At 32.9% G+C, this 25,902-nt stretch overlaps 2 protein-coding genes across 3 annotated transcripts; one reads left to right on the forward strand and one right to left on the reverse strand.

The window, feature by feature from the left end:
- Window positions 1-2,588: 2,588 nt before the first annotated feature.
- LOC105231051 (tetraspanin-13) lies at window positions 2,589-8,690 on the reverse strand. Of its 2 annotated transcripts, none has more exons than XM_011212141.4 (4): window positions 8,471-8,683; window positions 8,145-8,312; window positions 7,251-7,580; window positions 2,589-4,983 (listed from the first exon to the last, which is right to left on the reverse strand). In XM_011212141.4, exons 1-4 carry the CDS (start codon window positions 8,528-8,530, stop codon window positions 4,888-4,890), a joined length of 654 nt encoding a protein of 217 aa, XP_011210443.1. In that variant the 5' UTR covers window positions 8,531-8,683; the 3' UTR covers window positions 2,589-4,887. The 2 variants fall into 2 exon arrangements, with proteins under 2 accessions (XP_011210443.1, XP_049303170.1); XM_049447213.1 differs by lacking the exon at window positions 2,589-4,983 and adding an exon at window positions 6,786-7,151 and having other exon boundaries at window positions 8,471-8,690.
- A 14,342-nt stretch (window positions 8,691-23,032) lies between these two features.
- LOC105231052 (general odorant-binding protein 99a) lies at window positions 23,033-23,709 on the forward strand. Its single transcript, XM_011212143.4, has 2 exons — window positions 23,033-23,191; window positions 23,252-23,709. The coding sequence occupies exons 1-2, from the start codon at window positions 23,153-23,155 to the stop codon at window positions 23,636-23,638; spliced, it is 426 nt and encodes a 141-aa protein (XP_011210445.2). The 5' UTR covers window positions 23,033-23,152; the 3' UTR covers window positions 23,639-23,709.
- The last annotated feature ends 2,193 nt before the right edge of the window (window positions 23,710-25,902 follow it).

Below are 25,902 nucleotides of genomic sequence, written 5' to 3' on the forward strand. Positions count from 1 at the left end.
CCTTATCTTGATGTTTTCTCGCGAACCACTTGTCCGATTTTGATGAAACAAATTTAGAAAAATTAAGAATTACAATTTCGATTTTTTTTTTTATTAGTTTGTAAATTTTTTTTTAGGCAATATTTATTATATTCAGTGATTTAAAATCCTTTGGTGAAGCGGAATACCAATTTAAATTCTACAAATGTCTTATATATATATATATGACCTGGTCTACGAAAAGGGAGCTAACGTGCGAAAACTAGTTTTCTGGGAAACAGCTGTTAAAAATAAACAATCAAAAAATCAACTAAAAAGTGAAAATTGATTTTTTGACACCTAAGCCCCCTTTCCGTAGACCAGATCACATATATCTCTATGAAATAAATGGATCACCCATTTCGCGGTCCCCTACTTTTTTAAAGAAAAACACAAAAACTTCAAATTAATGGGAAATGTTTATTATTATATGGAAGAACATTCTTTGGCATTTATTTTTTGAAGACTATTTCTTTCAAATGTTGGCCTCGGCTACAGATCAAACGGTATTGAGTCCGATTTTCGATGACTTGTTCAGGCATTTCGACTGGTAACTGGCGCACGACATGTATGATGTTTCGTTCCAAGTCCTGAATCGAAGTGGAATTGTCCGCATAGACTGTAGACTTTACACATCCGCACAGAAAAAAGTCTAACAATGTGATATCACACGATCTTGGTGGCCAATTGACCGGCCCAAAACAGGTAATTATCTTCTCACCAAAGTATTCTCTCAATAAACCCAATGATCGATGCGATGTGAGGGAAGCGGCCCGTCTTGTTGAAACTAAATGCCACCAAACACACGAGCTTCAATTTCAGGCATCAAATAGCCGGTTATTATGGCGTGATAACGGTCGCCACAGACAGTTACTTTCTCACCGACATCATTTTTGAAGAAATATGGACCACCCCTGTATATCGTATACACTACTTATGGTACATATAGCGCATAAAAGGCTTTTGACTTGACCTAGCAATGTCTAGTAGAACTCGACCCATAAATTTAGAGCAGATGTTGATAGTCTTCTAAATCTGCCACTAAAAATCGACACCCCATTGAATTTGCGTAAATATCTTTGCCCTTACGTGGTCACGCATATACATAAACATATATGCATGTATGTACATTCTCGCATGCACTTGTTTTGTTTAATTTTATTTGACGCAGACAAGTTGCGTAAAAACAATATAAATCATGGCAATAACACAAACAACAATGACGACAGTGCACTGTCAGTGCTTGCCATCATCTCACCAGACAACTAACTACCACACAGTTGTTATTGCTTAGCTGCTTGAGAAGCGTTTTAGTTGACATGAATAATGAAATGCAAAATAAGCGAGCAATATGAGCTGAACTTATTTCATGCAGGGCTCAGGATGATGCGCACCCACACGAGAAATTTGTATGCATATGTATTGGTGTGCATATATTTCTCCCATAAATCATTTGCATAATAGAAAGTATTTGCATATTTTTCACCCACTAAACACGTTAGTTTGTATTTATGTTGCCAGTTTTCAGCAAATTGCATCAACGGTATCAAATGACTTGCACTCGGCTTCCATTAAAGCCTTATTAAAGGGTGATTTTTTAAGAGCTTGATAACTTTTTAAAAAAAAAAAACGCATAAAATTTGCAAAATCTCATCGGTTCTTTATTTGAAACGTTAGATTGGTTCATGACATTTACTTTTTGAAGATAATTTCATTTAAATGTTGACCGCGGCTGCGTCTTAGGTGGTCCATTCGGAAAGTCCAATTTTGGGCAACTTTTTCGAGCATTTCGGCCGGAATAGCCCGAATTTCTTCGGAAATGTTGTCTTCCAAAGCTGGAATAGTTGCTGGCTTATTTCTGTAGACTTTAGACTTGACGTAGCCCCACAAAAAATAGTCTAAAGGCGTTAAATCGCATGATCTTGGTGGCCAACTTACGGGTCCATTTCTTGAGATGAATTGTTGTCCGAAGTTTTCCCTCAAATGGCCATAGAATCGCGAGCTGTGTGGCATGTAGCGCCATCTTGTTGAAACCACATGTCAACCAAGTTCAGTTCTTCCATTTTTGGCAACAAAAAGTTTGTTAGCATCGAACGATAGCGATCGCCATTCACCGTAACGTTGCGTCCAACAGCATCTTTGAAAAAATACGGTCCAATGATTCCACCAGCGTACAAACCACACCAAACAGTGCATTTTTCGGGATGCATGGGCAGTTCTTGAACGGCTTCTGGTTGCTCTTCACCCCAAATGCGGCAATTTTGCTTATTTACGTAGCCATTCAACCAGAAATGAGCCTCATCGCTGAACAAAATTTGTCGATAAACACATTTCGAACCGAACACTGATTTTGGTAATAAAATTCAATGATTTGCAAGCGTTGCTCGTTAGTAAGTCTATTCATGATGAAATGTCAAAGCATACTGAGCATCTTTCTCTTTGACACCATGTCTGAAATCCCACGTGATCTGTCAAATACTAATGCATGAAAATCCTAACCTCAAAAAAATCACCCGTTATATATGTATGTATGTGTATATATTAAGTATAAATTTAAATTTAGTTTGGTGTACAGTTTAAAGTTCATATTTATTTCAATCACAGCACAGAATACAGAGAATATTATCGTACTTCATCGTATATGTATGTATGTATAAGTATGTTATTTGCAAATGCCCATACAATATTAAGAATGTTGTTAATAAATTTGTATGTATGTATGTGTGTGCATTTGCTGCTACAATGCATTTCGAGTGTAAAGGTGAATGTGTAATGAATGATTTGTGGAAATTTATAGAAATTAGCAAATGTTTTTAACCGGAGAACGGGGTCTGTATACTTCAATAAAGCACCTGTTTTTGCAAGGAAGTAGGATTCGTATTATTATAATTTAAAGTGTTTCATAATTATGTTAATTACTGGAGTTGAGGTGAGCGCGACAGGACATTATTTTTGTAATATTTTCTCGATAATGTCTGCGCAGTTCTACTTGATTGCCTTCAGTGCTGGATAGTTGTTAAAAATAAAGGAACATTTACAATAAAAATCTACATACCAGCAGGGTTGCGAATTTTTTCATGCAAAAAATTATGGTTTAAAAATTTTATATTTTTACAATTTTTACTACTAAATTAAAAAAAAATAAAATTTAAATTTTTTCATCCCAAACATTTTGGATTTTGGTTTTTATTCTCAATATCGAAATTAAGAAACTAAAATTTAATTTTTAATTTTTTTTAATCCCAAAATTGGAATTAAAAAATTAAAATTAATTTTCAACCAAAGATGTGGGGGATTAAAAATTAAAATTTGTATTTTTAATTTAATATAATATATTTAAAATTTAATTTTTTAACCGAAAATCAAAATTAAAATAAAAATTTATTAAGTATAAATCATTTAAATATGTATGTAAGTTTGTCAACCAGTGCTCTAGAGTATTGAGGATGATAGTCTATGCAAGCTCTAGTTTAAAGTGAAAAAACATGAAGAACGTAAGCGTGAAAAAGTGTTTATTTTAAAACAATTTCTTCTTTAATTCTCCGCTATACACTTGGGATTAATTTTTTTTCAAACTGATTAAATAAATTTTTAATTCCAAATGCCAAACTTAAAAAAGCAAATTAATCACAAATCGGTATTAAAACAAAAAAAAAATTGAGAAAAATTATTTAATAAAAAAATAAATTTTTTATTTAATTTCTGAAGTAAAAAAAAACATTAAAAATAAATATTTAATATAAATACATATTAAAAGAATAAAAAAAATTATAACAAAATTTTTAAATTTAATCTTTTGAAGTCTAAATAAAATTAAAAATAAATTAAAAAAAAGAATTAATCTGGTTTTGGGGCGAATTTTTTTTTATTTTTAATTGCGTATTTGAGATTGAATTTTTTGTAAAATTTTATTAAACATTTAATTTGGTTTTTGTAGTTAATTTTTTTATATTTCTTAATCCGGCATTTGAAATTAAATATTTTTAATTATGTTAAACATTTTTATTTATTATGTTTTTGTGTTTAATTTAGTTTTAAGTTTTATTAAACATTTATTTTTAATTTTGATTTTGTGATTATTTTTTTTGATTTGTTAGTCCCGTATTTGGTATGTTTCTGCTTTTTTTTCAATCCAGTATTTGCCATTAAACACAACTTTTTTGAGCTGATATTTAGGAATAAAAATTTATAAATGATTTTTATAATAATATTTTCGGGATTACAAAATTATTGAATTGAAATGTTAATTCCATTATTTTTTAATGCATTATTTGCAACCCTGCATATCATATACACATATTTTAAAATAGAGCTATTGAGCAAATATAGATAGCACATGTAAGGTATATATTATGTGTATATGTATACAAGTATTATTTTTGTTTTTAACAACTATACACAAAATTACAATTATGCTATTTAAATTATATACTTTATTTAAAAAATAATAATCTCAAAGAGTTAACTAAATTAAACAAATTGTAAACAAAAGTAAAGACAATTTGCATTAGTTATTAAAAATCACTAGAATATTAAAGAATCAAATGTAGTTTATATAAACTTAATTTAAACATAATTTGACTACGTGAATGCAAGCGAAAATTGAACACAAAAAATACAAGCAAAATAAGTATACATAGAAAGTAATCGGACTTTTTCAAAAGCAAACTAATAAATTGTGACTAAAAAAGGTGTTCGAAAAATATACAATATAACAACATTTAAATTAATGTAAGTGTTTGTGATTTGTTCGTTTCCACTAAATCGGTTCCAAGCCAAACTATATTCGTCTGCGCAAACTTAAAGCTTAATTTAGGTAATTATTTTGCGCTAACTGCCTTCTTTTCAAACTGATTTCATGATTTTTCACTAATACTGGTAATTGTGTGGGAAAATTGTACGCGCTTCCGGATAGTGTGGATCATGTTGATTGCGATAGCGACGCGCCAAGAAGACTGCCAGTACCTGGAACATAAATGTAATATGTATAAATAAATATAATTCAAATAGTACTGTTTACATTTACAGTTATATAATCAACGTAAGAATAAAGCAGAAATTGTATTCAAATTAAAATAAATAAAAAATTATGTATGTGAAAGGTGCCAGAGTGCTGCGAAATTGAAATATCAATATATATTTACAGTAATTTCCACGAAAGTAATTTTAGTATACGAAAGGAGGCTGATGTACCAGTCATAAGAAGCCATAAGCTACATAACCTTAAAATTATTTTTATAAACAGGATATATTTAGTTTGCCATTAAGTTTATAACACCCACAAGGAAATGACGACGACCTTATAAAGTGCATATTAGCTAGATGAGCTGAGTGGATTTAGTAATTTCCGATTGTCTGTCCATCTGCCCGTCTGTATATAAGCGAACTACTCTCCCAGTTTTTGAGATATAGATCTGAAATCTTCCAAGAGTTCTTTTTTTTACCAGGAAGCTGCTTCTATCTCGGAAACCCCGATATTTGACCACTATGACATACATACGAGTATAGCTGCCATATAAACTCTGAACTCAAAATCAAGTCCTTGTATAGAAAACTTTATTTAACGAGACATCTTCACGAAATTTACGCTACAGTCTCTTAAAAAAACCACTGGTTCAGATTGGACGAGGATGTCATATAACTGCTATACAAACTGACCGATCAAAATTTTGATACATATCTTTCAATAACCCTTTATGCTGTAAGATATGCATTTGTGAAGAGCATTTTAACTTCGATGCAGTCGAAGTGAAAGTGCATTCCAAACTTAAAACGCGTTTTTCTCAAAATTATGTTTCCAAATTCGGTTACCAACATTACTAGAAAACGACTTAACCGAATAGTCTCAAATTTTGACACAAGCTTTTTAAATATATTTTTTAGTAATTAATATAAACAATTTAAATCTGATATTTTGGTCGAACATCGATTTTTTTAGAAATAGCCAATTTGTAAAAAAAATTAATTTAATTGTTTCTCCAACTAATTACTAGATTTAACATTACTTTAACGAAATTCTGAAAAAATTCGCTTGATTCGGGCTTCTAACTGTATATAACCCCTTAAGGGGCAGATTACCGTCGTATTCTCTTTTCAAGAAAATTGTACATTAACGGTGAATAAATTTTAAACTAATAATTTTTATAGCGCCAAACAGTTTTAAATATTTAATATCAACAACTAGCACAGAAGAAAATAATTACAGTTTTTAAATGTATTAAAATAATACAATAACAATTACTCAACAGAAATCGAAAAGGCTGCGTGCTAAACAATTTACGATAACAGAAGTGCAATAGAAAAGCATAGAAACCGAAGAGAAAATTGACCATCTTAATAAAAAATTATGGAATAAAGACCAAAGAACATACTTAAAGTTGAAAAGTAGTACAACGATTGCTCACCCTAGTATTTAAGTACAACACTCAAATAGGTATGTATAATATTGATGATGGTGGAGAAAAGTCAGCTGTATAATCCACTTGAAACTGCTGTTAAAGTGCATATATTTTGTAAATTTGTGTGTATACTAAGGTGGTGTTATTAATTGCATGCCCAATCCAATAACGGTACTAATGAGATCAGCGGCAATGGCGGTACAATAAATATACATTTGATACCAGGCTTAAGTGATCAAATCGCAGTTTTATGATATTACTTTTGCAGTTATTAAAAAAGACGCCAAAATTGCGGCAAACATTTGTGTTATGTTTAAAATGCGTAAGTTATCGTTAAATATGTTTCATATTATGTTTTTAGTTTCACTTTATATATATATTTATAACTATATGTACATATATGTATATGAATCAGTTTCGTAAACAGTTATGATTGTATGTAGGTATGTATATATGTTAATTATATATATATATGCATGAAAACCTATGACGTTGGTACGGTTTCTTGTTTTTCTTTTTTTGTTTTTTTTTTGTTTTTTAAATAGGTTAAGGAATGTAGTATGGATGATTTATGTATGTATGAATACGTATTAGTATGATATACATATATTGTTTAAATATGTATTATTAGTTGTTTAATTGCTTGCAGCACAAGGCATTTTATAGAAATGCACTCGGCAAACCGCGTGGATCTTTCTGATTGCGATAACGGACTGTTAGCCATACACCAATGAACTGCATGTTTGCATGTCCAAATAAAAGAATTAATATGAATTCATTAATATACAATCACACAAATAATTTTGATGAATATAAAAGCAAATGCAGGCTTACCTCAGTGAAACTGAAGAAAATACCCAAACCGCCGCACAATTTAAATGCATAACTGATCTTATCCTCCAAAGCGGGTAGACATGGTGGGCAAGCGCAATTGTCCACATAATCTGGACAACATTTCTTGGTGACTGCTTCGCAAGATGTGCCTGTGTGTGTCGAATTAAAGCCACAGCAAGTAAATGTATCCTGAACTTGCATGCGCATCGAATCTGGTACATTATTCCAACCCTCCTCAGCGAACTCTTTTTGCTGCTCCGAATTGACAGCCAAGCAAGAGCTGGCAATGGAGAATTGAATGAGGAAGAGCATGAAGAGAATGATCATGTACTGTGCATTTTAAAACGATTTCGAGTTAAAGAAAACAAGAATAAAGTGTTTGGCAATATTTAGTCAATGAATTCACTTTCGCAACACATGAGCTTTCGTATTAACAACCTAATTGCCTTAATTAAATTGTGCTAAGGCAAATAAATATGAGCTTCAATATTTGAATTTAAATTAAATATGTCTGTGTACATAAGGTCAATCGAAGCGATAGCCTTCTTAACAACAACCAATGATATCATTATCGCAGTCGGAAACGTACTGAGTACATATGTTTTTAATTATGAATGTAAATTAATTTTTGTGTATAAATTTTGAGAGGCACCACCACTTTGTTTACTTTATTCACACTTGGAGTACTGTAATTATTTGCTTTTAAATACTATAAATTATCACTTAAAAAAATTAAGTGCTTTTATTTGGAGATAAACAAATCCTGCACTCTTCATTATCTCATTATATAAATATAACTAATCTTATTATCACAGTAATATTTAACACGAGCACTTTCTTAAACCTCTTTTAAAACATTTACAATATCTTTACTGATATATTTTAAAAGGATACGAAAAACAGCATGACTTGATGATGCTTCACTGCACCGACCAGTCCGAGAATTGATATTAATATCAGTATCACGCCACAGGCTAAAATACCACCCACAATTGGTAGATTTGTGACAATGGAAGCAGCACGCGCATATACTCCAACGCCAATCAACAGGAATCCCACCATCTGTAAACATATTCATATTCATACAGGAGAATATTGTAAAATCAATAACTCTTTTAAGGATTCTTTTGGGCACTTCTGTGCATGCACAAAATCACGAACATGAGGGTATTGCCCCATTGTGACAGAAGGCCAAAGAAAAGTCCTCAGTATGTACTTACCACATACAAAATATTCAGCGCAATTAGCGCATTCTTCGAACAAGTAAAACCTCCACACATTTTAACACCAGCTGCTATATATAATTACTTATACTTATTAAAAAATTTCACTTTAACTTTTTTATTTTTTCAACTTTATGCGCTAACTTAACTATAAATCGTATACCATCTGCTCTTTACTTGATTTTGCTTTTGTTATACATTTGCTTTGCATTTTCCAAATTTTCTTAGTGTTCCATTCCAATTGTCTCATTTCATATACATCTGTTAAACAGGGTTGCCGGTAGTAAGCAAAGGTATGAATGTGAGAATGTATGGAAATAAAACAGTTTTGATAAGAGCATGTTATATTTGAAATGCTCTGATTGGGTTGTTTAAAAAGTGTATTGGAAATTACATGATATAAAAATTCACAATTTAAATTTTAGTTTCTATAAAGAAAATTATATCAGTAATTATAAATATCTAGAATATATGTATATTTTTTAATCTTTAAATTAAAAATTAAATACATTTTTTTGAGGACTTTTTTTTAATATAAAATTTATTAGAAATTGTAATAAATTTTGTTAATTACCTACCCAAAAAATTAATAAAACAGCAAAAATTAAAAAAAAATAATAATTTACGAGCGATCTGTGGTCGATAAGAGAAAGGGGAGTTTGAATTTTTAACACTTACATACAACGGTTTATTTCCATTTTTGGCAAAACTACGAGCCGTAAACAAAAAAGAAAAATGCGAAAATTGCATACAATAAAAAGTTCTAAAACTTTTATATGAACACCTTTTTCACATAACCTTAAAATTCAAACGAAATTTTTAAATAACCTTTCTTTCATGAAATTTTGGGTGAACTATCGGTTTCATGCCCAAATACGACTGTAACTTTTTTTGATTTAAAATATTTCTTTTTCCCCTTAATTTAGCTTAATATCGGAAAAGAACTCTAATTTTCAATCGAAAATTCTCTCTTTAAAATATCAACTTTTCAATTTGGTAGGCTTTATATTAGTTTATCTACTACAATTTGTCCCATTTTCAAAGGCTATTACCTGATAGTTCTCAATTTGAATATAATTGTGATCCTCCAAAGGTTAAAAAAAAATGGCGTAATAACCACAAAATAACAACTAATGAACTATAAAAGTATCAAAAGTTTAATAAAATTATTATTTTCTTTATAAAAACACAATTCTTATTAGAATAATAAATAACAGTACCTTATAAGCAAGCAATTTCTCAACTAATATTTAACTTCCGCAATATGCGCCTAAAAGCACACCTCATTTCTCATGCGTACCTTTGCTGAACATGTCTTCGCAGTGACCAATAGATATTCGCAAAATGCGTACACTTATCAGAGCAGTTGACAAAATCGAGCGAGTAATATCGCTTGCGCTTGACTTTGCTTTAAAGCTTTGCTCTGTAACAATCAAACACACACACATACATACATGCATATATAAATATATATGTATAATCAAATGCCACACGCAACAAACACTTGTGGCGATCTTCGTGAAATGGAAGGGAAAAATGAAAGCCAAATAGCCACTCATAGCTAACAAGCAGCAGCAGCTTACGGTATTTACACTCGTGCTAATTGAGCGGCGTTTGCGGATTATTAGTCAGTTTCTGTCTGTTTATTGTTTGCGGCGAACTGTTTGCCAGTTTTTGCAAGTGAACGATTTCTGTGAATACAATTTTTGATAAATTTTATGAGAAAATAAATAAAATAAATATAAATATACACAAGTACATATAATAATTTGTTTTTTTTTTATTTCTTTGAGTGTGTGTGTACATTTTTCAAGCAGTGTCTGTTGAAACGTCGACCTTTGTGTTAGTATTGGCCATCGAGAAAAGTGAGTAGATAATACAGCTGTTTGCATTTAAATTAGTACTCGTATATAATATTTAACGCAGACAGGTGGTTGCGTTGAAAATTGGCAATTTTGTATTCACCGTAAGCGGTCCATTTTGACCAAAGCCCGAAGCGAAGTGTGAAAACGTGGCTAAAACCAAAGTGATCACATATACTAAATAACAAACAATAGCAAAACAAAATCACGAAACAAAAATAACAAAAACAAAATACCTTATAGTGAATGCTTACATAGACAGCTTATCCACATTTACATATTTACGTATTTAGATATGTACATGCATGCGTAAAGTTGGTTAGTTAGTGAATTTTTATATAATTAATACTAATTAAAAATTCGCAACAAAGAAAGCTGTATTTTTCAGCAAAATTGAACTAATTCAACGCACAAGAAAAGCAAATACGAAGGTATGTTGATGAGTTGTGGACTTGGGCTTAAAAATAAACGTAAAAATTAAAATTAAAAAAAAAACAAGAAAACGCGTTAAATACCCTTCATAGGTGCATTTTTTACTTGATTTTTATTTTTATATTTTACAAAAAAAAATATTACTTTTCATGAAATTTTGCCTAAACTAACCTTTTTATGTCCCAAATACGATCTTAATTTACCAGTCGACCAGTTTGTATGGTGCTAATTGCTATAGTTGTCTCGGATAATAATAGTTTCTGAATTTCGTGAAGATATATTGTTAAATAAAAATTTTTTCCATATAAGAACTTAATTTTGAGCTATGTTTTGCTTGATCAATTTGTATGGCAGCTATGTGCTTTAGTGGCCAGATATCGAGAGTTCCAACAAATAAGCAGCTTCAAAACACAGAAACTTCAAATTTAATTGAGAATGTTTATTATCATTCAAAAGAACATTCTTTGACATATATTTTTTGAAAATTATCTCTTTCAAATGTGGGGCACGCCTACGTCTCAGATGATCCATCCATTATTTATGCGATGCGTGGAAAGAGGCGGCATCTTGTTGAATCCAAATGCCGCCGAGATCACAAGCTTCAATTTCAGGCATCAACTAGTCGGTCGCCATTGACAGTTACGTTCTCATCGGCCTCATTTTTGAAGAAATATGGACCGATGATTCCACAGGCCCATAAATCACACCAAACCTTTATTCTTTCTGGATGAAATGGCAACTGTTGAATGTCTTCAATTTGCTCTTCGTCCCAAATGCGTCAATTTGTTTACATACCCATTGAGCCAGAAATAGGCCTCACCGCTGAACAAAATTTCGCTCGAAAACGTTGGATCGTCTTGCAGCTTTTCAAGAGCCCATAGAGCGAAACGATGTCGCTTGGGAAGGTCGAGCTGCTTCAGTTCTTGCTGCTTGTATTGTGTACGCTTTCAATTTAAGATCTCGACATAAAATGCAACAAGTTGCTCTATGTGCCCGACCGCGTTGCTGCAAACAGCGCCGAGTAGATTCTCCACATGACAGCTTGACACGACTCACACGAAATCTATCAAAAAAAGCTCTTGAATAAAACACCTTATTGGATCATTTTATACTTTTATTTTTCAAGAAACTTCTTCCGTAAAGTGAAAACCAAGCGAGTCTAATTTTATATAATACCTCGACCTGAACTTACCTTAAACCAAGTTTTGATCTCAGTGGTTTTTTAGTCAAAGTAGCCAGCATTGCTGTGTTATTAGTCCGACATTCTCAAATCTGAAGCATCGCTTAGTTAAACTGCAAACATTTTGCGGCACTCTAGTGTGAGTTTACATATAACATACACATACACACAGACGTCTGCAACTTTGCTTGTATGTATGTACATACATAAGCACTTGAAATTTTAAAAATAAACATATATGTATATAAAATCTCTATGGCTATCAAACGGAAGCGAATATAATTAAAACATAACAAATTGAAATAATCGTGAGTGCGCACCCTAAATTGTGGGAATGTGCAAAGAAAAGCAGTGAAGCGAATTTTTCCAACTCACTTATGATTTTCTTTTAAGTTTGTGCTCTCTTTGCTTTATACAAGCAAATATTTATACGAGCGAGTGGTGTCGGTTATTATTGCTTAACACCCGTTGGCGCTGCTGTGACGTCACAGCTGTACAAATGTAGCATTCCAAAGCGTGCAGTGATGCGAAACGGTGCAATTCAGTTGCAATGCCTACAAATAGAAATGCAAAAACAGTAAGCAATGATAATAAATAATTTGAGTTATGATTACACATTTGTACATACATATATATATTTTTATATATTTTTGTTGAACATATTTACTTACTTAGATACGAGTATACATATCTCTATATTACATATACATATGTATATATATAAATGTACATATACTAGAGTATCTTTTTTTAACTATTAATTTTTTTAATCCCATCATGACACTTCCTTGAAAATACCCTAAAAAAATTCCCTGAAAATTTGAGCCCTTAATATTAACATTAAGGAGTGGACAAAGTCAAGTAAAAATTTTCCGTTGAGAATACACTGGAATTTTATCTTTAAAAGTTCAACTTTTTCTTAAAAGGGGTATGATTGTGATCGAATTTAAAGCCAAAAACGCAATGAATACCATCGATCATTCAGCGTATTCACCAGATTTGGCTCCGTGTGATTTTTTCTTGTTCCCCAAACTGAAATTGCCGCTCCGTGGAACCCGTTTTCAGTCGATCGAAGAGATAAAACAAAATTCGCTGAAGGAGCTGAAGGCCATCCCAAAAAGTGATTATGAAAAGTATTTTGAGGACTGGAAAAATCTTTGGCTAAGTGTATTACATCTGGTGGGGATCACTTTGAAGGCGACAAAATACATATTGATGAATAATAAAAGAATTTGAGTTTTAATTACAATTTTTGGGTACTTTTTTGTCACAATATATGTTTCTATTTTTTGGTTTTTGTATTGTAGATAACTTCAAACTTCTTTTTTCGGAGGTCCTTATGGCGATTGGGCCTCGTTTCAAAATTATGTTCAAAATATTATTTAGGAAGAAAATTATAACACGTTTGAGACCGCTTTCAAACACTCATTGTTTACATAATAATTCCCTCAGCCAATTGATTTGTTTGAACATGACATTATCATCAATTATATTTTTCAGAAAAATAATATTTAATGCCGTAAAAAGCATAAATATGTTAGTATTGGAAGCAAGAACTTTTATAGAGAACCTTTTTGCAGTTTTGTATACAATTTTGCTCGTAATTATTTCATTCCGCATAACTGTACATAGTTGTCATATTTTTGTCACGCTTAGTTAGTGATTGCGCAAAAATTTCCAACAATTTAATAAAATAATTGCTCAAGTCATTTACGCATATTCAACAAGCGATAGAGACAATGCAAAAAAATGGCAAAATTTGGTTTTGTTTCTTTTTGTTACATTTCAGTATTGTGTTGAGAAGTATTTTAAATATTTAATGGCATATTTTATAAAATGATAATTTTCTGAACTGAATAGATATATACTTATTATACATAAGTATTAGGGTGATTCAAAAAAATTTTTTTTTTTCGTTTGGTACTCAGAAAAATAGGTTCCTAGACACCTCTAAGAAAGCCTCTCCAAGCATGAGTTCTTTTTTTTCTTATTATCAGATAGAAAAATTTATATCCCTATGAACCCAACCGTTTAAATGATATTACCAGTTAAAGTTTGATTATTTTTGGGAAAATTTTTTATTTCTTATGAATTTTATAACTCAATGAAAAAAATCATTATGAACGATGAAACTCATAGGTTTTTGGAGAGGCTTTCTTAGAGGTGTCTAGGAACCTGTTTTTTCGAGTACCAAACGAAAAAAAAAAAATATGTATATAGGTACATATTAGTCACATTTTTGTATATAGTACACACACAATTCCCCAAAATAACCCAATTTTTATAAACAAAAAATCAAAATTGGCGCAAATGGTGTCTGAACGTTCAATGTTTCTATGTCCACTTCATTACAATGATATACAGTGGTTCTCCACTCAATGTTCATTTTCTTTAAAATTCTGTTCAATATCAGATCTTAAGGGCTTCCAAGACACTACATCTTGTATGGCAACAGGACATGATTCCCATGATTTTTCAGTGTTAACAAACACCTTATCTTTTCCAACCCACTAATTTCGATAAACACAGAAATTACCTTTTTTAATTATAACTTAATCTTTCGAAATATTTGATTCGCAGCCGAGTGTTGTAGAAAATAACGAATCGAACAAACCTTATCATGGGTAAATTGACAATTGCCAACTTACGGTTTAATTTTGCCCCAACATAACAGGTCAATTGAAAAGTCTCCAGCTTACCATAGTAAAACAGTTTTTATGCAAAATTCCTTTTTTCATTCAATATAGTTTCGTTCAAGGGGGATGTACTGATTATAGTGACCGTCCAACTCTTCAATACCATATTTGTAGTACGTTTATTCCTTTGCTTCAAAATAGGTCTCATTTTCAGCGATCGCCTCTTCATTCGACGGAAATTTCTTCTGAGAACAGGAAATAGTTGCTGAGGGTCAGATCTGGAGAATACGTCGGATACGTAAGCAATTCGAAGCCCAATTCACAGATTTATGCCACAGTTTTCATTTACTTGTGACACGGTGCATTGGTCGAATAACGCTATGTAATAGTTGCTGTTGATGGTCCTTCCCTTTTCAAGGTAGTCAATGAAAACTATTCCACAGTCACAACAGCGCACTCGGATTTATTACACTTGGATATCTTCAAACACTGCTCCGAATCACCAACTCGTCGTTTTTTTTGGTAAAATGGTTCTCATACCCAAATATTTGTTAGTAATATTATGTAAAACCCGTAAGAAGAGAATCGTCGATTTCAAAGCTGCTTTTGACAGCACGAAAAGGAGCTGCCTTTATGCCGCGATGTCTGAATTTGGTATCCCCCCAAAACTAATATGGCTGTGTAAACTAAGGTTGTGCAATACCAAAAGCTCCATCAGGATCGGGAAGGGGGAAACAAGGTTTCAGACAAGGCGACTCCCTATCGTGCGACTTCTTCAATCTGCTGCTAGAGAAAATTATTCGAGCTGCAGAACTTAATCGAGCAGGTACAATCTTTTATAAGAGTGTACAGCTGCTGGCATATGCCAATGATATTGATATCATTGGCCTCAACACTCGCCCCGTTAGTTCGGCTTTCTCCAAACTGGATAAGGAAGCGAAACAGATGGGTCTGGCAGTGAACGATGGCAATACGAAATATCTCCTGTCATCAAACAAACAGTCGTCTCACTCACGACTTGGCTCCCACGTCTCTGTTGGTGGCTAATTTGGTCTATCTTGGAACCAGTTTTAACACCAACAACATTGTCAGCCCGACATCCAGGGCAAGGCGATATACCATATCGTAAATATGCATATTTTTAATTATTAATTTATTACATTTATCGATTTGTGTTCTCTTTTCGTTAACTTGTATGGCTTGATATATATGGTCTAAAAATCCTGTAATCAAGTAGTAACTATAAATTTTCATGCTTTTGGACGTGACTAAATCGAAATCATTAGCGAAATATGCATAATCATTGCAATGAAGATTAATCGATCAGTCATTGATTCAAGCGAATGGGGGCTGAAATCGATTGAGTTGTGCAAATAGAACTGCATTCACTGATGATTACAAAATTATTAAAATATTTCACAAAACTAAAGACAGTTCATTATCAACCCGTAGTTGGCACTCTAACATAACCATGAAAGCTATAGTCAAAACTAAAAAAATATAAACGCTTAAATGAGGAACTATCGAAGCAAATAGCACATGATTTCAAATATAGCCACTGCAATCAATAAATAATATTTAAATGTTCTCCAATAACTTCTAGCCAAAGAAGGAAAATATAAATATAAATATGTATGTATGTGTTAAATGTTTACTGTTATCAAACTTGGAGTTAACAATATTTACTTAAGGCATCATTAAATCACACCCACTTGAAAATTTGCATTAAATTTGCACATCAAAATACACTCGCTTGAGAATTATATTTTGCATACTCATACGAGTGTTCATTGACACAAGGAATTAGCGCAGCATTTAACATCTGAATGGGATTTACGCAAAAGCAACAAAATGCCAGCTATTTATTTGCTAAAGAATTTTAGCTAAAAACAACTGTGCATATTCAGTGATATAAACACCAAGTAAGTGATATATAGCACTTCCTCATCGACTGTTGCCATTTTCGTAGAATCAACCCATCAACCGGTGACTCAAGGCGCCATGCAATAATGGAAAGATTTATTTTGAACTCTGCTATTTAGGTTTTTAGGGGATCAATAGACTGCTCGCTAATTGTTTTTGCTAATCACTAGATAAATAATTATTTATACCATTATAATGGTTAAAAGCTAATGTTTCAATGAAATTCGCCCAAACAGCCAGACTTTTTTTATTTATGTATTTTTAAGTCCATTATAAAGAAATTAACACCAAATGCTGTGATTTTAGTTCTTCGAGTTAGTCATAACTGTATACGTATTAAAGTGCTGGTTAAATTTTATTTTTAGTTTTTAGGAGGCAAATGAGGCATACTCCTTATCGCTTCCAGTTCAGTCGTGTTTGAGTCAATTAGCAGTGGTCTATAGTCATATTTTGTATTTACCATAAAATATGGAGATACAAACGCTTAGACCGATTTTATAAACGAATGACCATAAAGGGAAATCTGAGTTGAATGGGACAGTAGTTCGTAGCCTAATTAGACCAAATTGGGCATGGCGAGTTGTTAGGCACCGGCTGTCATGATGGAAGCGCACAAAATATGGCAAATTTATCTGCAATTCGATGTTGAATCGACCCAATAATTACACACAGTAGAGAACTGTGACCATTTTTCCCATATCCAGAAATTAGAAGTAGTTAAAACCTTGTAAAGTGCTGAAAGCGCTGGAAATCATCTTTAGAGCCGATAGGAAAGTCTTCCTTTTCGGAACTTTTGCACTCTTTGTCCGGTGTGAGGAAACACGGCAACAATAGACTTCTGTTCAATATTTCATGTAGTATATGACACATGTAGTTTTTGGAATGCCCACTGCCTCAGCTATCTCGTACATCTTCAATCGCAGATTTGCGAGCGTAACATTGTGGTCTTTTGTCATGTTATCTTCCAGGGTCGTTGTTTGCAAGAAAGCCGAGTGTGGTTCATCAAGAGATAATCGTATACAGTATCCAATCCAAGTGGTCTTTAATTTCACTACTTGATTTCCTTTGCCAAAATAAGAATCGAATTGCCGACAATTATTTCAATTTTTTTTATTCTAAAATCGATGAACACATCTATGCAAGGTATAAACAGAAGTAGGAGTGCTATTCGGCTGAAGTTTCGACATTAATCCTCTACGAATATATGTTGCAAGATAGTACATTTCTCTTCTGGTTGTGACGCTATCTGGCCGTGGAGCTAGGTATTTATTGGATCGCCCTTAAATATATATTTTACTTGAACTAAATCGCTATCAATTTATTCATTATAATTTCGAGGTTCCCTACCTTTTTAAAGAAAAAACTCAAAAACTTCATATTTAATGGGAAATGATTATTATTATTCGAAAGAACATTACCTGACATTTATTTTAAGAAGATTATATTTTTCTAATATTATTATAATAATATTCTAATCCATCTGCTGAATCCAATTTTCGATTCGGTTATTCAGTTATCATGGCACGATAACGGTTTCCATTGACGGCATCATTTTTTAAAAAATCTCGACCGATGATTCCTCCTTTTCACAAACCACACCAAACTTTGGTTTATTTTTTTCTGAATAAAATGGCAGCTCTTGAATCTCTTCAGGTTGCTCTTCGTCCAAAATGCGGCAATTTTGCTTGTCTAAATACCCATTGAGCCAGAAATAGGCTTCATCGCTGAACTCGACTCTCTACGGTCTTCGTGTTCACTCTCAGCTACGCTGCGTGTTGGACGTCGTCTATTCGGTCGAATATTATTCAATAATGGATGCTCTGGAATGGTCTTAATATGGGTGATGGTGTTGCATAATTTCAGTGAAGCGCGCGATACATATTTTTAACAGAATATGAATTTTCGTAATGAAGTTGAACAATTTTAGAAGTAAGTCTTTCCATGATGAAATGCCAAACAATACCAAACAAAAATATCATGACAGCTTGACACAGCTCCCGCGTGATCTGTCAATGAAAGGCTGTTGAAAAAAGTACCTCTACTTAGATCACACCTTATTTCTCCAAATATTATTTTATTCGAAATGCGAAAAAATATAATTTAGTTTAAACATCAATATTCATGAATACAATAACAAAAGAACTTTGGAATATTTTCAGACCGCGTAAGTCAAGAAGCTCTTTCGCTCAACCTACAAACGTGAGAGAATTCAGTTTTTCAGCTGCATATTTTACATCGCACCTATAGATGCTGTTACTGTTATTTAGCATACACGTATAGTGTTAGATATGAGCGTGTGTAGAAGCCATAACATAAAACGTAATGAGCAGAGATAAAATAAATTGCTATATTATTTTTGTGGTTAGTTATTATAACTTTGTTTATGTATATCTTGTATCTATGTGCACATACCTATATGTATGTAGCTTTCCTTAGTTTAGCAACAAAAAAGTTCTTACTTAGATACACAAAAGAAAGAAATACCGAAAATATTTATTTAGCAACTTATTATGTAAATTTTAAACATACCCAGATGAGCAGTTACCTATCAAGATCTTATCTTTATTAGCTTAACGGATATTTCTTTGCGTTTGCTCGTGACTATCATTGTCGTAAACAAGTGTATGATTATCAGTCAAGAATTTGTTGTTTTCATAATGTTAAAAGATTTTTTAAAGCAAACAATTTTATATATTTTATGCTAGAATATATCATCAATTCTTTTGCATTTGAATATTAAATCCTCTTTATGGTATTAAAGCCACATGAACCTCGATTACACAACTTCTCATATCGATCTTCAGAAAGACAAGGAAGCCTGCTAAATTTATGGTTTATAAAGGCGTCACTGAAGTCCTTAAACCTTAGTCCACTGCCTATAATCGTTACATGTGATGGAGTCTTATGTATTGAATAGTCTAAAATATGTGTTCTTCTATGGCTTTTGGGAATAAGAAAAAATACCAGAGGGATTAAAACATCGAATAAGAAAGCTTTTGACATAACTACTTGTTCCTTTATGTTAAACATTTAAAAATCACGCAGCATTACATTTATATAATTTTAATACACAATTCCATATTACTTCCTTTAAACGTTACATAACTTGAAAGCATTGTAGGCGTGATGACCGTAGTATCTTTTGGTATGAGCTTCTTATATACTGTAACACTGTAAATGAATGAAAAAATAGCAAAGACCCTGACATTGAAATGACCAGGCTCACCGCCATTCCGTACTCTCTCGTTGAGTCAATTGACGTCTCTCATGCCTACTTCCTTGCACTTTCTGCATGTACGAGTATGTATCATCATTACTAATACCTATCCGGTTCGCATATGATGCTAGTCAGTTTTAACCTGTCATTAAGCCAACAATCTTCCTGTAGGCTTTTTGAATTGGTGTGAATAAAAAGTAAGCGCGTTTTTTTCGGGCCTTTGCACATGATCTGGGCGATCTTGTCTGCACTTAAACCATTCCACCTCACCATGAACCCTTATGGAAATTTTTATTGTTTATCATTTTGGCGACTTACTACTTTCTTTACGTGTTTGGTGCCAGACGAATGACGCTATTTTTAATGTCCTTGTTCTTTGTGATGATGAAGGCTCATTCTTCTGACCTAGATTAAGTTATTTGTTATGCAATTCGTTGAGACCTCCCTCATGCCTACTAGAGCTCCCACTCCCGGAATGTTTTCGAATTCCCGGGATTTCGGGATATCGAAATTTCATTTCCCGGGAAAAACGGGAGAAAATAAAAATTGTTAATTATTGCTTATAAATTTAAAAAAAATTAAATTATTTTTTATTTCCAATCAGTTACATAGATTCAATTAAGCAAGCCCATGTCCTTGGGTTCTTTATAATAAAAAAATTATTATTTAATAATAATTATTATTTCTTATAAATTGAAAAAAATATATAATTCACTTTTTATTTCAAATCAGTTACATGAATTAAATTAAAAGTATACCTATGTATTTGGTATTATATATATATTATTTTGTCAAAAAACAAATAATAAAAATCACAGATCGATTTCTGTAGGAACTAATTTTAAATAGTATATTAAAAATACAAGCGCATCTATTGTTTCATCGTTTAAACTGGATCTGATTTTAGTGCAAATGCGGCCAGACACTGAAAAACAACGCTCGCATTCGACACTAGTTGGTGGTATTGTCTTTAAAAAATTAGAAGCAACCTCCAGATTGCTGCCAAGCCCGCCACCCCCAAGAAGTAAATTTATTTCCTTTGGTACCGCTTCCTCTACTGATAATGAGACATCTCTTTTTAAAACGCGAGATTCTTTGACAGTTTCTTGCAACCTTTCCTTCAACGTTTCTTCCTTTTCATTTTCGATTATTTTTAAATCGATATCGCGATTCTCAACGTCATTAGCATTGTACTTTTTGACAATTTCTACAATAAGCACTAGTGTAAGTTTGTAAAATGCAGCGCGGTTGATCGTATGCTTGGCACATGCTACAGCTTGCCAATTAACAGCTGATCAAACCAGTGCTGTAACTTTGATCAAACAGTGTTGTAAAGTACCAAATTCTTACTAATTGTTTTTTGGCAATGTTCATCTATTGTAAATACAACTTTGTTTATGAAAAAATAATAATTAACAGTGTTTAAAAAAAAAAAGGACAAAAATCCCGAATATCCCGGGAAATTAATTTTAAATCCCGGGAGGAGTTTTAAGTCCGGGATCCCGGGATTTCGGGAGCCCGGGAGCCCGGGAGTGGGAGCTCTAATGCCTACAACAATAGAAAAATTACTTGCCATATACTCATTTAAAATGACAATTTTGAATCGGTTATTGTTGTTGTTACGGCTAAAGTTCCTTAGAAACTGTTGCCGAGTTGACAGCTCTTTGCTGGTTATAAATTCGGATTGCCCCGGTGGTAAAAAAAAAGATATAGAAATTTTAATATAACGACTTAAGGCCAAAATTTCTCAGCCAGTTTTGTCTATCTTGGAACCAGTATTAACACAAACAACAACATCAACTTCGAAATCCAATGCAGAATAATACTTTAGACTGAATAGGCAATTGAGAAGTAAAGTCCTCTCTCGACGAACGAAGACCAAATTCTGCAAGTCACTCATCCTCCCCGACCTGCTATATGGTACAGAGTGGCATGAACGATGACGACATTTGATGAGTCGGCATTACGAGTTTTCGAGATAAAGGTTCTACGTAGAATATATGGACCTTTGCGCATTAGCAACGACGAATACCGCAGTCGATGGAACGACCCGCTGTATGAGATATACGACGCCATTGACAAAGAATGACAGAGTGACTATTTAGCTCAGTATCACGTCCGTGGAAAGTACCTTTACCTCCTTATTCAAATTTGCAGAATTTATACTTTTATTACTCGCAATTAAACATTTTTGTCTATACTTAGTTTGTCACAATAAAATAGAGATTATATAATAAGATATTTAGCATATGTATGCCAATGTTACTCGTAATACTCTGGTACACACAAAAATCATTGTTTGACAGTTGTTAAGACGTAACGAAAGACTAGAGTCGGGTAAACCCGGTTCGTTTTTTGGGTTCATAATATTTGCATCTTCCAAACAACAACAACAGATGTGTAAAAAAAAGTTGTGTTTGCGCTTATCATACATTTTTACAACTTTGTTATTCATTTCAGTTAAATTCTGTTTATTTTGGGAAAAATGTTGCCACACATGGCAACAAATACCTGACCTTTCGCAAATCATAAGCATGGAAGTAAACAAGTAAACGTCAGCTTCATGTACACATGTATGTGTATGTAAATTTTTTATACCCTAAACAAGCTATGTTAAGTATGCTACTAAGTTTATCTGTCAGTCTATACTCGAACGAATATCCTTTAATAAAGATATCGATCTGAAATATTCCGGCTGTCTTGACGGATGTTATCACCCAAACGCCTCGATACGGCCAAGTAGGACTCCTTATTGATCGTCCGTACCTCCGGTACGTGATGCACCAAACCACAACTATCGAAAATAACAAAGAATTTTTGAGCGGCTTTGGTGTGTGGTGAAAAGGTCGAAAACGAGGTAAGTCTTCAACGATCTCTCGACCGTCTTTGAAGGATTTGTACAATTCGTATATTTGTGTTTTTGATAAATAAAACTGAATCCACATAAGCCTTTTTCAACATTCGCAACGATTCCGCAAACGAAATTTGGTTAGAAATACAAAATTTGATACAAAAAAATTATCAGGTGCACTTTTGACCCATATTACACTCGTATTTAATATAAGCATGTACTATCAATAACCGATGCTCAAATCAGTTTTTGGAGAGTATGAAGGAGATAAGATATTGCAAATGCATATGTCTGTATGTAGTAGTTCATAAATTTGAGTCAATAAATCAAAAAATAATCAGACCAAGCTTAAGTTGAGAAGATCGCTAAATACATATACATAAATATGTATGTCATGTAATGAGACTAAATCGATCAAACGAACTATTAAACAGCAAAATAATATGAAATTGACTCAATGCATTTGCCCGCTCACCAACCGAGTTGGATGTGCTTGTATAAATATGGGATTGCAATAGTTCTTTATATCAGTTGTGCTCTGAGTCCAGCGGAGAAAGTCAATAAAGCCAAATTCCAATATGCAATTCTTCATTGTGATCCTTGTAGTCATTGCATTGGTACGTACATCACATCAATATTTTACACCATTACTATATCTTATATAATCTCTATTTTAGGCATACGCTGAAGATGAATGGATACCAAAAACTGAAGCAGAACTTGAAGTTATCGCCCAGGAATGCCTCAAGGATTTTCCACTTAGCAAAGAACAACTGCAAAAATTTTCGAGCTTCGAATATCCCGATGAAGAACCCATTCGGAAGTACATGCTTTGTACCGCTAAGAGAGTGGGTTTCTTCACCGAACATGAGGGCTATCATGCCGATCGTGTTGCCAAACAATTAAAAATGGATTTGGATGAGGCTGAGATCGTTGCCATCAATGATGGTTGCGCGGACAAGAACGTCGAGGGTAGCAGCGCTGATGTATGGGCCTATCGTGTTCACAAGTGTGTTATGGCCAGCAAAATCGGTGAACATGGGAAAGCTTACTTCCAAAAATGATAGAAGAAGCCAAAAAACATTAAATTACTAGAGCTGCCCTCCGTTGAACAATAAAGTATATTTTATTAAGTGTTATAATTGTGTGGTTATTACTCGTATACATTGGATCATGTGACAAGGCAAAGCAAGATGTATTAATGGAATCTTATTCGATAAAGTGAACCTGTATAATATAGACATTATCACTCTTCTTCGATAAGCGATTCAGTTATCAAATATTGGTAGCCGAAAAAGTCTTTTCGTATTTTGTTAATACATATCGTTGCAGTCGTATATTCCAGTGCTACCAATCACATTGGACCATATAGTGTTGAAAAGGTGAGATTTTAAGTTTCATTTAACTAAAAAATTAAATTCGGTGAAGCTATGCAGCTGTTAAAAAATCAGTGAAAATAATGAAGAAATTCGATACATTTTGAAACTTTTGTATAAAAAAGGGCAGAATGCCACGCAAGCCGACAATGAAATTTGTGAAGTTTAAAGAGACGATGCTGTATCAGTTCGTTAAGCACAACAATAGTTCACTCGCTTTTGTTCTGGAAATTTCGAAATTTCGATTTACACTGATGGAATAATGTCTCTAGCGAAAAAAATGGCAAATAGTGGGTGACCAAAATGGTACATATTTGTTTGTTTATTTATTAGTATAAATATAAAAAAATTAGTTGAAGTTTGATTAAAAATACGAAAAAACTCAATATATCATTATATCATTCCACTCGTTCTGAGTAAATTTTATACCTTCTATTGAGCCATATGCAGGAGCAGTCGTCGTGGGGAGTCGACTTCTAATAATATTTATGCTGTTTATATTGGTATATATAAGTGATTTTTTAATAAAATTAAGTGAATAAGTTTCCTAAACATAATGTAGTTTGGCGCTGAATATAAGATTTCAGTTTCACTGGATGACCTTTTCTCGGCATCTTTGGTTAAGTCGGTATCACATGCCTCGTTAGCCTTTTATATTTCGGGATTCGAGAACAAAAACAAATTTTAATAATCGAAAATCGCTTTATTGTTTTTCAAAAGTAAATGAGGCCCATTTCTGGCTCAAACAAACAAAATTTCCACAATTGGGATGAAGTGCAACCTGAAAAGATTCAAGAACTGCCATTTTATCTAGAAAAAACAACGGTTTGGTGTGGTTTGTGGGCCAGTGGAATCATCGGTCTAGGCGACACTTAGTTTCAACAAGACAGGCCACTTCTCACAAATCGCATCGAACAATGAATCTATTGAGAGTACTTTGGTGAGAATATAATTTCCTGTTTTGAGCCGGTCGATTGGCCAAACAGATCGTGTGATATCACGCCGTTATACTTTTTCCTGTTGGGATATGTGTATAAAGGCTATGCAGACAATTCCACTTTGATTCAGATCTTGGAGCAAAACATTACGCGTCTCATGCGCCAGTTACCAGTCGAAATGCTCGAACGAGTCATCGAAAATTGAACTCAACAGATGGACCAACCGAGACGTAGCCACGACCAAAATTTGAAAGAGATAATCTTCAAAAAATAAATGCCAAAGAATAATCTTTCGAATGATAATAATCATTTTCCATTAATTTTGAAGTTTTTGTGTTTTTACTTTAAAAAACTAACAAGAAAGCACTCGAAGTTAATGTTTTTTCTTGTTATGTTTGTAAGTTATCCATAGTGTTGTCAAAAAAAAAGTTATTTAAAAAGCCTCCACAATGAAATGTTGAATCTGTTATCAGAGCAATAACATGTATAGCATTTAGGTATATAAATACGTAGAGCAGATATTATATGTACATATGTATGTACGTGCGACGTTCTTAATTAAATATAGACACACTCTTTGCTATCATGACACAGCGCAGAAGCAGTCCAGCCTCAGTTTCATTTATCATTATTAGTTCTTGTACGCATTCCATAAAAATAATCTACAATAATGTGCAAACAAAGATGATATATAGTACACATATGTATATATTTATATAAGAAGTGGCCGCTTCAAAGTTGATTAGCTCACCTGTGTCTGGCGCTTACAAGCGATAGGCAGAGCGTTTCTTCTTCTACCACGGCGAGCAAATGATCAGCGGCAAGTGCCGCTTTGAACTCCAAATTTCTAGTTTGAACCAAATCGGTTTTATTTTTGAAATATATACAAGTTATATATATATATAAGTACATATGTAGTAGAACTGGGCTAAAGATCCAGAAAAGATGCATATAATATAGTCAATGGATATTTCTTATATTATAAATTTCCTCTACGCATACGCTTTGAATCTT

Source organism: Bactrocera dorsalis, chromosome 2 (genome assembly GCF_023373825.1).
Source record: "Bactrocera dorsalis isolate Fly_Bdor chromosome 2, ASM2337382v1, whole genome shotgun sequence".
Lineage (NCBI taxonomy): Eukaryota > Metazoa > Arthropoda > Insecta > Diptera > Tephritidae > Bactrocera > Bactrocera dorsalis.

What these genes read in the sequence shown, in the direction of transcription:
- LOC105231051 (XM_011212141.4), bottom strand. Translation starts at nt 8,530, where the DNA reads ATGTGTGGAGGTTTTACTTGTTCGAAGAATGCGCTAATTGCGCTGAAT. An exon ending in CGCTGAATATTTTGTATGTG is followed by an intron (nt 8,313 to 8,470) that starts GTAAGTACATAC and finishes ATATGTTTACAG; the next exon opens with ATGGTGGGATTCCTGTTGAT. An exon ending in ATCAAGTCATGCTGTTTTTC is followed by an intron (nt 7,581 to 8,144) that starts GTATCCTTTTAA and finishes TAAAATGCACAG; the next exon opens with TACATGATCATTCTCTTCAT.
- LOC105231052 (XM_011212143.4), top strand. Translation starts at nt 23,153, where the DNA reads ATGCAATTCTTCATTGTGATCCTTGTAGTCATTGCATTG. An exon ending in TCCTTGTAGTCATTGCATTG is followed by an intron (nt 23,192 to 23,251) that starts GTACGTACATCA and finishes TCTCTATTTTAG; the next exon opens with GCATACGCTGAAGATGAATG.